Source organism: Acipenser ruthenus, chromosome 49 (genome assembly GCF_902713425.1).
Source record: "Acipenser ruthenus chromosome 49, fAciRut3.2 maternal haplotype, whole genome shotgun sequence".
In the NCBI taxonomy this organism is placed as follows: domain Eukaryota; kingdom Metazoa; phylum Chordata; class Actinopteri; order Acipenseriformes; family Acipenseridae; genus Acipenser; species Acipenser ruthenus.
The window spans coordinates 2020920-2033599 of record NC_081237.1 but is presented as its reverse complement, the minus strand read 5'-3'; the positions used below and the strand labels follow the sequence as shown (position 1 = coordinate 2033599).

The 12680-nt window shown below is 48.3% G+C and overlaps 1 protein-coding gene across 1 annotated transcript in view; it reads right to left on the bottom strand.

Annotated features, from left to right (window-relative positions):
• Positions 1-389: 389 nt before the first annotated feature.
• The window catches only part of LOC117962947 (thrombospondin-4-like), a 29905-nt gene continuing 17614 nt past the window's right edge, over positions 390-12680 (bottom strand). The window contains exons 15-19 of the mRNA XM_059014987.1: positions 11650-11698; positions 3552-3748; positions 2716-2888; positions 2394-2533; positions 390-732 (exon numbers count right to left, since the gene is read on the bottom strand). Of these exons, the coding sequence (XP_058870970.1) occupies positions 674-732; positions 2394-2533; positions 2716-2888; positions 3552-3748; positions 11650-11698 (618 nt within the window). The 3' untranslated portion in view covers positions 390-673. The remainder of the gene's footprint in view (positions 733-2393; positions 2534-2715; positions 2889-3551; positions 3749-11649; positions 11699-12680) is intronic.

The window sequence follows — 12680 nt, the reverse complement described above, 5'->3', positions numbered from 1 at the left end:
AGGATCAAGTGAACGTCTTTCTGTGGGAATGGTTTAAACAGGATCGTGCGAATAACAGGTACAGATTTCATTGAGGCATTGTTGTGCTTATACTGTGTGTGTACAGTAAACGTTTTCTTTTTCTAAAGTGTTCAAATAGTTTTGTCATTTTACCTTTTTTTAGGTACAGTATTGGATTTTTTACTGCACAGTTTTCCGGTCCCAGGCGATGCTGGATTGGACACGTTTTACTGTAATTGCAATAAGAATCATTCACAAGGTTTACAAACATCATATAAAGGCAATTTGAAGACCCAGGTTGAAGCTAGTTAATCTCTAAACGACTGGGCCCGTTCTATTTCACACTAAATGATCCATTAATAACCATTTCATCTATCATCAATTAATAATTAAAACTGAAAAATGAATTGTTTATTACATTGAACGGGAAACCGTCATATAGCATTGTACAACAAAATATATTTTCAATTACAGTATAAGAAACAAACATTTCATTACATAATCTGATACAAACAGTTCAGTGAACAGGATAGAATTGGCAACAAATTAACCAGCAGCAATATACTAGCATGTTTAGTTTTAATGGTTTTATAACTTTGCCAAAAACGGACTGGTGAGTTGCTTAAAAATGCGATTGTAAAGGATTGGCAGCCTCATTCTGCCTGTCCAGTCTTCAACCCTGGAATTGGACCTGTTGAGTTCTGTATGTGTCAAAATCTTCAGGGAGGGTGTCTAGAAAAAAGAAAACATATTTACCAATATTGCAGATTTCAGCTATAGCAGCGCAGCGGTGCAGTTCAGTTTTTGTATGAGTTTGTTGTATTGCACACTCCTATGGATACCCTTGTATCGGTTCTTAGCACTACATTCTTACCTCGTCTGAGGAACTCCACACACAAGTGAACTCCTGGGCTCCATGTCGCTTGGGTCAGGAGAAACAAACTGATCTCTTACCCAGAGATCATTGTAATCTAATCCTTTTTAGCGCCAAAGTCAAGATACCTCCTCCCTAAAAACCTCACGTCATTATAGATTAATGTCCACATTTCTCCTCTCCTTACAGACAGTACAGGCGCTCGCATTTCTCCTTCGCTTGCTTTGGTACAGACCGTACAGGTGTTCGTGTTTCTCCTTCGCTTGCTTTGGTACAGACCGTACAGGTGCTCGTGTTTCTCCTTCGCTTGCTTTGGTACAGACCGTACAGGTGCTCGTATTTCTCCTTCGCTTGCTTTGGTACAGACCGTTGGAATCTGATGATTCCAACCAGGCTCAGCCTCCACAGCCTGTAGCCCCTGCGCTGGTTCCTGGTACCGCAACACCGATGATTGCACATGAGCGGATGCGCCTAGCCTGGTGGACAACGACGTCATCAACTCTGCCCCCGACAATGATGCTCCGGAATACTCAGAAGGTCATTCCACTCCTATACACCAATGCAGAGGCTGTTCTGAGATAAATTTCATCCTCTCTCAATGACCAGTACCGAGGAGGATGGTTTCCTGAGCATCATTGATGCAAAGGATAAAAAAGTGTTTGAAGGATTCCCCTTCCTTAAGGCTGGAGGCTGGTTGGGGCTGTATGGGAGAAATCTGCCTTCGCTGTGCAATGTCTTCCTGGAGTATATACATTCTACAGGGTGCCACCAGACCACAAGAACTCGCTTTTTAAACAGCTTGAGCTGGATTCCATCCTGGCTACACCAGCTGCGGGTGCCAGCAGGCGTTACGGTGTCACAGGAAACAAATCATAGAATACACGCTGCAATGCATCCCCGCATCCATCTTCATCATCCTCAATAATATGCATTATACTCTGAGAACTACAGTAACTATGGCACGTGGAATCTCTTTGCCATGCACTTTGATTGGGATGCCAAATCCTGTATAAATCAATGCTGTACAATTTGGATAAGGAGTCCATGAACAGCATAGCTGAAAAAAATGGCAAAGTTGATTTTTTTCAGCTATGCTGTTCTGTTGAAGTTCAATTCGGAGTAAAAGCAACACTTAAATGCCCTTTATTTAAAAAAAAACAGGAGATTAAAACAAAGAACAGCCAATACTCTAAAATAACAAAAGGACACGAAAAGCAATTAAGTGGTTTCCATTCTCTAGCTGATTTACATTTTCAACAAAAAACAACCTGCTTTTAGTGATTTAACAGTTCTTAGATCCACCACTGTTGAGATGAAGCAAATAAACACCACAGCATATTTCACAGCGGTTGCACTCTGTATAATATTAAATCACAGAAAATGAAACGGGTGTCAATCATACCTGACGCTGTCCTATTGGACACCAGTATCATGGAGTGTCGAAAGGAGCTAGCCTAGTTCTCCTCCTTTTTTTCTAACTCGTTGCTTTAGTACAGTACACAGGTAAGGCTGCACTCACCGTTGCAGCGGTAGCGCAGGTTTGCCCAGATGATATTCTCCTGTGAGAAGCAGAAGACTCCCAGACGGCCTCCTCGCATCGTGGTGTCAATGATGATGCCAGTGTCTGCAACCATCTGAGGGCCTTCATAAAACCTCACTCTGAAAATGAACAGGCATGAACAAGACCTTTAACCAAAGTACAACCCAGAGGGAAGCTCTTATACTCTCCTAACAGCCTCCCTCTGTTCTGTGCTGGTGGAGCAGAGAAAGAGGGGCTCTTACACTCTTCTAACAGCCTCCCTCCCCCTGAATGGAGCCTAACTGCCCGAAGTTGCCCATACCTGATGTACCCCTCTTGTGGCCGGTGCTGTAGGAACCAGCGGTAGGACGTCTTGTCTTTCCAGCCCACGTTTCGGGCATCTTTCCACAGGAGCTTCACCTGATCCGGCGTGTTCCCGGTGTGCCACAGAGAGTTCCGCAGATTTTCCCCAGGGCCAGTTTTCGATTTCACAGCCTGAAACACATAATATACAGGATAAGGACAGGAATGCGTTTCAAAAATACCTTTTTGTGGGTGGAGGTTTCTAAACTTAGGACTCAATTGAGAGAACTCTTTACAGAAACATCTCTTAAAGTACAAATCCCTAACAAAATAATTCACTAATTGTAATATGTGTTACCATCACATCATAGACACCACATTTGTACTGTTTTTCCTATGACAAACGTGTTTTCAGTGTCATCTTAAACCCTTCATGCACCCTTATGAAGCTGATAGCACATGCAGACTTGTATCTGCAAGGAGCATTCAATAAATACTGTACTCTTACAGCTCAAATAAATTACCATTACAAAATCAAATTCACCTTTACCAGAATGTCTGAGTTTTATGAAAAAAACATATATATTAGGTAAGATTTACTGGAGTTATTTTGTTAGCACCATGCACCTTATCATACATTTCTAAACTTCATTGTCAATGCCTGTGCTAACTGCATGTACTATTGGACAATGATAGAGGCTATAGTAAAGAGAACGTTTCACATTTTGTATTGATTAAATGGGTGGGGATTCTCAGTCAGAGTGCCTTAAGTAACAGGGGGCCACAAGCTAAGTAAGTTGGAGACCATTGATTTATGATGCCAGTTTTAGCCCAGTCTACCCCCTCCTGGTCTACCTTGAGCTGAATCCCAGGATCAGCCACTGCCCTGAAAGGGTTAGCCTGCCAGTAGATCTGCTCCACCTGCTTCCACATCACCACGTAGAAACTGGAGCTGTCCTGGTATCCGAAAATAAATCCAGCATAGTCGTCGTCCGTGACTGTGTTCACGTGAAACGTCCCTTCAAAATCCACCCCATTGAAGGCAGTGTAGCCTGCGAATGACAATCGGAGTTACAAATCTCTGTGTCTGCTTAGCAATGCTGTGCGATTCACAGGCTCGTTCTGCTGTTTAGCAATGCCGTGCGATTCACAGGCTCGTTCTGTTTAGCAATGCCGTGTGATTCGCAGGCTCGTTCTGCTTAGCAATGCTGTGCGATTCACAGGCTCGTTCTGCTTAGCAATGCCATGCGATTCGCAGGCTTGTTCTGTTTAGCAATGCTGTGTGATTCGCAGGCTCGTTCTGCTGTTTAGCAATGCCGTGTGATTCGCAGGCTCGTTCTGCTTAGCAATGCCGTGTGATTCGCAGGCTCGTTCTGTTTAGCAATGCCATGCGATTCGCAGGCTCGTTCTGTTTAGCAATGCCGTGTGATTCGCAGGCTCGTTCTGTTTAGCAATGCCGTGTGATTCGCAGGCTCGTTCTGTTTAGCAATGCCGTGTGATTCGCACGCTCGTTCTGTTTAGCAATGCCGTGTGATTCGCAGGCTCGTTCTGCTTAGCAATGCCGTGTGATTCGCAGGCTCGTTCTGCTTAGCAATGCCGTGTGATTCGCAGGCTCGTTCTGCTTAGCAATGTCATGCGATTCACAGGCTCGTTCTGCTGTTTAGCAATGCCGTGCGATTCACAGGCTCGTTCTGCTGTTTAGCAATGCCGTGTGATTCGCAGGCTCGTTCTGCTTAGCAATGTCATGCGATTCACAGGCTCGTTCTGCTGTTTAGCAATGCCGTGCGATTCACAGGCTCGTTCTGCTTAGCAATGTCGTGCGATTCACAGGCTCGTTCTGTTTAGCAATGCCGTGTGATTCGCAGGCTCGTTCTGCTTAGCAATGCCGTGCGATTCACAGGCTTGTTCTGCTGTTTAGCAATGCCGTGTGATTCGCAGGCTCGTTCTGCTTAGCAATGCCGTGTGATTCGCAGGCTCGTTCTGCTTAGCAATGTCGTGCGATTCGCAGGCTTGTTCTGCTGTTTAGCAATGCCGTGTGATTCGCAGGCTTGTTCTGCTGTTTAGCAATGCCGTGTGATTCGCAGGCTCGTTCTGCTTAGCAATGCCGTGTGATTCGCAGGCTCGTTCTGCTGTTTAGCAATGCCGTGCGATTCGCAGGCTCGTTCTGCTTAGCAATGCCGTGTGATTCGCAGGCTCGTTCTGCTGTTTAGCAATGCCGTGTGATTCGCAGGCTTGTTCTGCTGTTTAGCAATGCCGTGTGATTCACAGGCTCGTTCTGCTGTTTAGCAATGCCGTGTGATTCGCAGGCTTGTTCTGCTGTTTAGCAATGCCGTGCGATTCGCAGGCTCGTTCTGCTGTTTAGCAATGCCGTGTGATTCGCAGGCTTGTTCTGCTGTTTAGCAATGCCGTGTGATTCGCAGGCTCGTTCTGCTGTTTAGCAATGCCGTGTGATTCGCAGGCTTGTTCTGCTGTTTAGCAATGCCGTGTGATTCACAGGCTCGTTCTGCTTAGCAATGCCGTGTGATTCGCAGGCTCGTTCTGTTTAGCAATGCCGTGCGATTCGCAGGCTCGTTCTGCTGTTTAGCAATGCTGTGTGATTCGCAGGCTCGTTCTGCTGTTTAGCAATGCCGTGTGATTCGCAGGCTCGTTCTGCTTAGCAATGCCGTGTGATTCGCAGGCTCGTTCTGTTTAGCAATGCCGTGTGATTCGCAGGCTCGTTCTGCTGTTTAGCAATGCCGTGTGATTCGCAGGCTTGTTCTGCTGTTTAGCAATGCTGTGTGATTCGCAGGCTCGTTCTGTTTAGCAATGCCGTGTGATTCGCAGGCTCGTTCTGCTTAGCAATGCTGTGTGATTCGCAGGCTCGTTCTGCTTAGCAATGCCGTGTGATTCGCAGGCTCGTTCTGCTTAGCAATGCCGTGTGATTCGCAGGCTCGTTCTGCTGTTTAGCAATGCCGTGTGATTCGCAGGCTCGTTCTGCTTAGCAATGCCGTGCGATTCGCAGGCTCGTTCTGCTTAGCAATGCCGTGTGATTCGCAGGCTTGTTCTGCTGTTTAGCAATGCCGTGTGATTCACAGGCTCGTTCTGTTTAGCAATGCCGTGCGATTCGCAGGCTCGTTCTGCTGTTTAGCAATGCTGTGTGATTCGCAGGCTCGTTCTGCTGTTTAGCAATGCCGTGTGATTCGCAGGCTCGTTCTGTTTAGCAATGCCGTGTGATTCGCAGGCTCGTTCTGTTTAGCAATGCCGTGTGATTCGCAGGCTCGTTCTGCTGTTTAGCAATGCCGTGTGATTCGCAGGCTTGTTCTGCTGTTTAGCAATGCTGTGTGATTCGCAGGCTCGTTCTGTTTAGCAATGCCGTGTGATTCGCAGGCTCGTTCTGCTTAGCAATGCTGTGTGATTCGCAGGCTCGTTCTGCTTAGCAATGCCGTGCGATTCGCAGGCTCGTTCTGCTGTTTAGCAATGCCGTGTGATTCGCAGGCTCGTTCTGCTTAGCAATGCCGTGTGATTCGCAGGCTCGTTCTGTTTAGCAATGCCGTGTGATTCGCAGGCTCGTTCTGCTGTTTAGCAATGCTGTGTGATTCGCAGGCTCGTTCTGCTGTTTAGCAATGCCGTGTGATTCGCAGGCTCGTTCTGTTTAGCAATGCCGTGTGATTCGCAGGCTCGTTCTGCTGTTTAGCAATGCCGTGTGATTCGCAGGCTCGTTCTGCTGTTTAGCAATGCCGTGTGATTCGCAGGCTCGTTCTGTTTAGCAATGCCGTGCGATTCGCAGGCTCGTTCTGTTTAGCAATGCTGTGTGATTCGCAGGCTCGTTCTGCTGTTTAGCAATGCCGTGTGATTCGCAGGCTCGTTCTGTTTAGCAATGCCGTGTGATTCGCAGGCTCGTTCTGCTGTTTAGCAATGCCGTGTGATTCGCAGGCTCGTTCTGCTGTTTAGCAATGCCGTGCGATTCGCAGGCTCGTTCTGCTGTTTAGCAATGCCGTGTGATTCGCAGGCTCGTTCTGCTGTTTAGCAATGCCGTGTGATTCGCAGGCTCGTTCTGCTGTTTAGCAATGCCGTGTGATTCGCAGGCTCGTTCTGCTGTTTAGCAATGCCGTGTGATTCGCAGGCTCGTTCTGCTGTTTAGCAATGCCGTGTGATTCGCAGGCTCGTTCTGCTGTTTAGCAATGCCGTGTGATTCGCAGGCTCGTTCTGCTTAGCAATGCCGTGCGATTCGCAGGCTCGTTCTGCTTAGCAATGCCGTGTGATTCGCAGGCTCGTTCTGCTGTTTAGCAATGCCGTGTGATTCGCAGGCTCGTTCTGCTTAGCAATGCCGTGTGATTCGCAGGCTCGTTCTGTTTAGCAATGCCGTGTGATTCGCAGGCTCGTTCTGTTTAGCAATGCTGTGCGATTCGCAGGCTCGTTCTGCTGTTTAGCAATGCCGTGTGATTCGCAGGCTCGTTCTGCTGTTTAGCAATGCCGTGTGATTCGCAGGCTCGTTCTGCTGTTTAGCAATGCCGTGTGATTCACAGGCTCGTTCTGCTGTTTAGCAATGCCGTGTGATTCGCAGGCTCGTTCTGCTGTTTAGCAATGCCGTGTGATTCGCAGGCTCGTTCTGCTGTTTAGCAATGCCGTGTGATTCACAGGCTCGTTCTGCTGCTTAGCAATGCCGTGTGATTCACAGGCTCGTTCTGCTTAGCAATGCCGTGCGATTCGCAGGCTCGTTCTGCTTAGCAATGCCGTGCGATTCGCAGGCTCGTTCTGCTTAGCAATGCCGTGCGATTCGCAGGCTCGTTCTGCTTAGCAATGCTGTGTGATTCGCAGGCTCGTTCTGCTTAGCAATGCCGTGTGATTCGCAGGCTCGTTCTGCTTAGCAATGCCGTGCGATTCGCAGGCTCGTTCTGCTGTTTAGCAATGCCGTGTGATTCGCAGGCTCGTTCTGCTTAGCAATGCCGTGTGATTCGCAGGCTCGTTCTGCTTAGCAATGCCGTGCGATTCGCAGGCTCGTTCTGCTGTTTAGCAATGCCGTGTGATTCGCAGGCTTGTTCTGCTGTTTAGCAATGCCGTGCGATTCGCAGGCTCGTTCTGCTGTTTAGCAATGCCGTGTGATTCACAGGCTCGTTCTGCTTAGCAATGCCGTGTGATTCGCAGGCTCGTTCTGCTTAGCAATGCCGTGCGATTCGCAGGCTCGTTCTGCTGTTTAGCAATGCCGTGTGATTCGCAGGCTTGTTCTGTTTAGCAATGCCGTGTGATTCGCAGGCTCGTTCTGCTTAGCAATGCCGTGTGATTCGCAGGCTCGTTCTGCTGTTTAGCAATGCCGTGTGATTCACAGGCTCGTTCTGCTTAGCAATGCCGTGTGATTCGCAGGCTCGTTCTGCTTAGCAATGCCGTGCGATTCGCAGGCTCGTTCTGCTGTTTAGCAATGCCGTGTGATTCGCAGGCTCGTTCTGCTTAGCAATGCCGTGTGATTCGCAGGCTCGTTCTGCTTAGCAATGCCGTGCGATTCGCAGGCTCGTTCTGCTGTTTAGCAATGCCGTGTGATTCGCAGGCTCGTTCTGCTGTTTAGCAATGCCGTGTGATTCGCAGGCTCGTTCTGCTGTTTAGCAATGCCGTGCGATTCGCAGGCTCGTTCTGTTTAGCAATGCCGTGTGATTCGCAGGCTCGTTCTGCTGTTTAGCAATGCCGTGCGATTCACAGGCTCGTTCTGCTTAGCAATGCTGTGTGATTCGCAGGCTCGTTCTGCTTAGCAATGCCGTGTGATTCGCAGGCTCGTTCTTCTTAGCAATGCCGTGCGATTCGCAGGCTCGTTCTGCTTAGCAATGCTGTGTGATTCGCAGGCTCGTTCTGCTTAGCAATGCCGTGTGATTCACAGGCTCGTTCTGCTTAGCAATGCTGTGTGATTCGCAGGCTCGTTCTGCTTAGCAATGCCGTGTGATTCGCAGGCTCGTTCTGTTTAGCAATGCCGTGTGATTCGCAGGCTCGTTCTGTTTAGCAATGCCGTGTGATTCGCAGGCTCGTTCTGCTTAGCAATGCCGTGCGATTCACAGGCTCGTTCTGCTTAGCAATGCTGTGTGATTCACAGGCTCGTTCTGCTTAGCAATGCCGTGTGATTCGCAGGCTCGTTCTGTTTAGCAATGCCGTGTGATTCGCAGGCTCGTTCTGTTTAGCAATGCCGTGTGATTCGCAGGCTCGTTCTGCTTAGCAATGCCGTGCGATTCGCAGGCTCGTTCTGCTTAGCAATGCTGTGTGATTCGCAGGCTCGTTCTGTTTAGCAATGCCGTGTGATTCGCAGGCTCGTTCTGCTTAGCAATGCCGTGTGATTCGCAGGCTCGTTCTGTTTAGCAATGCCGTGTGATTCGCAGGCTCGTTCTGTTTAGCAATGCCGTGTGATTCGCAGGCTCGTTCTGCTTAGCAATGCCGTGTGATTCGCAGGCTCGTTCTGTTTAGCAATGCCGTGTGATTCGCAGGCTCGTTCTGCTTAGCAATGCCGTGTGATTCGCAGGCTCGTTCTGTTTAGCAATGCCGTGTGATTCGCAGGCTCGTTCTGCTTAGCAATGCTGTGTGATTCGCAGGCTCGTTCTGCTTAGCAATGCCGTGTGATTCGCAGGCTCGTTCTGTTTAGCAATGTCGTGTGATTCGCAGGCTCGTTCTGTTTAGCAATGCCGTGTGATTCGCAGGCTCGTTCTGCTGTTTAGCAATGCCGTGCGATTCGCAGGCTCGTTCTGTTTAGCAATGCCGTGTGATTCGCAGGCTCGTTCTGTTTAGCAATGCCGTGTGATTCGCAGGCTCGTTCTGCTGTTTAGCAATGCCGTGCGATTCGCAGGCTCGTTCTGTTTAGCAATGCCGTGTGATTCGCAGGCTTGTTCTGCTGTTTAGCAATGCCGTGTGATTCGCAGGCTCGTTCTGCTTAGCAATGCCGTGTGATTCGCAGGCTCGTTCTGTTTAGCAATGCCGTGTGATTCGCAGGCTCGTTCTGCTTAGCAATGCCGTGTGATTCGCAGGCTCGTTCTGCTTAGCAATGTCGTGCGATTCGCAGGCTCGTTCTGCTTAGCAATGCTGTGTGATTCGCAGGCTCGTTCTGTTTAGCAATGCCGTGTGATTCGCAGGCTCGTTCTGTTTAGCAATGTCGTGTGATTCGCAGGCTCGTTCTGCTTAGCAATGCCGTGTGATTCGCAGGCTCGTTCTGCTTAGCAATGCCGTGTGATTCGCAGGCTCGTTCTGTTTAGCAATGCCGTGTGATTCGCAGGCTCGTTCTGTTTAGCAATGCCGTGTGATTCGCAGGCTCGTTCTGTTTAGCAATGCCGTGTGATTCGCAGGCTCGTTCTGCTTAGCAATGCCGTGTGATTCGCAGGCTCGTTCTGTTTAGCAATGTCGTGTGATTCGCAGGCTCGTTCTGCTTAGCAATGCTGTGTGATTCGCAGGCTCGTTCTGCTTAGCAATGCCGTGCGATTCGCAGGCTCGTTCTGCTGTTTAGCAATGCCGTGTGATTCGCAGGCTCGTTCTGCTTAGCAATGCCGTGTGATTCACAGGCTCGTTCTGCTTAGCAATGCCGTGCGATTCGCAGGCTCGTTCTGCTTAGCAATGCCGTGTGATTCGCAGGCTCGTTCTGCTGTTTAGCAATGCCGTGTGATTCGCAGGCTCGTTCTGCTGTTTAGCAATGCCGTGTGATTCGCAGGCTCGTTCTGCTGTTTAGCAATGCCGTGTGATTCGCAGGCTCGTTCTGCTGTTTAGCAATGCTGTGTGATTCGCAGGCTTGTTCTGCTGTTTAGCAATGCCGTGTGATTCGCAGGCTCGTTCTGTTTAGCAATGCCGTGTGATTCGCAGGCTCGTTCTGTTTAGCAATGCCGTGTGATTCGCAGGCTCGTTCTGCTGTTTAGCAATGCCGTGTGATTCGCAGGCTCGTTCTGCTGTTTAGCAATGCTGTGTGATTCGCAGGCTTGTTCTGCTGTTTAGCAATGCCGTGTGATTCGCAGGCTCGTTCTGTTTAGCAATGCCGTGTGATTCACAGGCTCGTTCTGCTTAGCAATGCTGTGCGATTCGCAGGCTCGTTCTGCTTAGCAATGCTGTGTGATTCGCAGGCTCGTTCTGCTGTTTAGCAATGCCGTGTGATTCGCAGGCTCGTTCTGCTTAGCAATGCCGTGTGATTCGCAGGCTCGTTCTGTTTAGCAATGCCGTACGATTCGCAGGCTCGTTCTGCTGTTTAGCAATGCCGTGTGATTCGCAGGCTCGTTCTGCTTAGCAATGCCGTGTGATTCGCAGGCTTGTTCTGCTGTTTAGCAATGCCGTGTGATTCGCAGGCTCGTTCTGCTGTTTAGCAATGCCGTGTGATTCGCAGGCTCGTTCTGCTTAGCAATGCCGTGTGATTCGCAGGCTCGTTCTGTTTAGCAATGCTGTGTGATTCGCAGGCTCGTTCTGCTTAGCAATGCCGTGTGATTCGCAGGCTTGTTCTGCTGTTTAGCAATGCCGTGTGATTCGCAGGCTCGTTCTGCTGTTTAGCAATGCCGTGTGATTCGCAGGCTCGTTCTGCTGTTTAGCAATGCTGTGTGATTCGCAGGCTTGTTCTGCTGTTTAGCAATGCCGTGTGATTCGCAGGCTCGTTCTGCTTAGCAATGCCGTGTGATTCGCAGGCTTGTTCTGCTGTTTAGCAATGCCGTGTGATTCGCAGGCTCGTTCTGCTTAGCAATGCCGTGTGATTCGCAGGCTCGTTCTGCTGTTTAGCAATGCCGTGTGATTCGCAGGCTCGTTCTGCTGTTTAGCAATGCCGTGTGATTCGCAGGCTCGTTCTGCTGTTTAGCAATGCCGTGTGATTCGCAGGCTCGTTCTGCTGTTTAGCAATGCTGTGTGATTCGCAGGCTCGTTCTGCTTAGCAATGTCGTGCGATTCGCAGACTCGTTCTTCTGCAAGATTCCAAAATGAAATCTGGTAAAACTACATTTTTCACTCTGTAGCATTTAAAAGGAAAAAAGGTTAGACTGCTTACCAACTGCCAGTCCAGGGTCACTGTTCATGGTCTGAACAATTTCTCTACCCTGTAAAATTGAAAAAAACTTACTTAGGAAAAGTGCTGTCATATCATTTGTTGAAACTATTGCATATCAAGGACTCTGTACACAATTATACTACTGCATATCGAGGGCTCTACACAATTATACTACTGCGTATCGAGGGCTCTACACAATTATACTACTGCATATCGAGGGCTCTACACAATTATACTACTGACTCTGGACACAAATCTACTGAACGGGTTTTATTAGGGCTGTCCAGATTCCCTTGAATGTGTTTTAAGTCAGCAGGTATAAATTCAATTAGAGAGAAAGAAATGATGCTTTTCCCATCATTTGCAAGCTAAGTGCGAATCAGTGATAAAAAGACAATGTCTTCTGGCAGTGTGAATAGATATAAGATGATCTAATAGCTTTCAGAACCTAGTCTTAAAACAACTCTTTGTCCTACCGTTGATTAGGGTTCGACTCACTGGTTTTATTTCATGAATATACAGGAAGCGTCAACTACAATATTCAAGGAACGCAAGGGAATGTTTATCTATGTAACACAATCTAACAAGAGCGAGTAAGTGTGAGTTTGTGTTAATCTTCAGAATGGAGTTTGCGATGGCCTAGATGCAGGCAAAACATTACTGAAACCTTCTGCATAACCTATGTGGAATGCTTTAGTCCTATTGAAAGCAGCGCAAATTGCACTGAATGTTAATTGCAGACGTTCTGTCCCCAGGTCCGCTGGACACACCCTGCCCCTCCTGACGATTTAGTTACATTTGAATCAATTAAAGCCGATACAACACTGGTGTGAATTTTCATTCCAAAGTTGCAGATAGCATCAACTCTTGCAGGAATACATAGAAAGCTTTTTCAAGAATGAGTCCATTCATAAATTCATATTCATTGGACTCACCTTGTCCACCTGCTGTCTTAATACACGTTGAAGGGGATTGCATGGAGAGTATCAGCACAGCCCTGCCTGAAACCTCCTGTGCCTCGTAATGTCTTA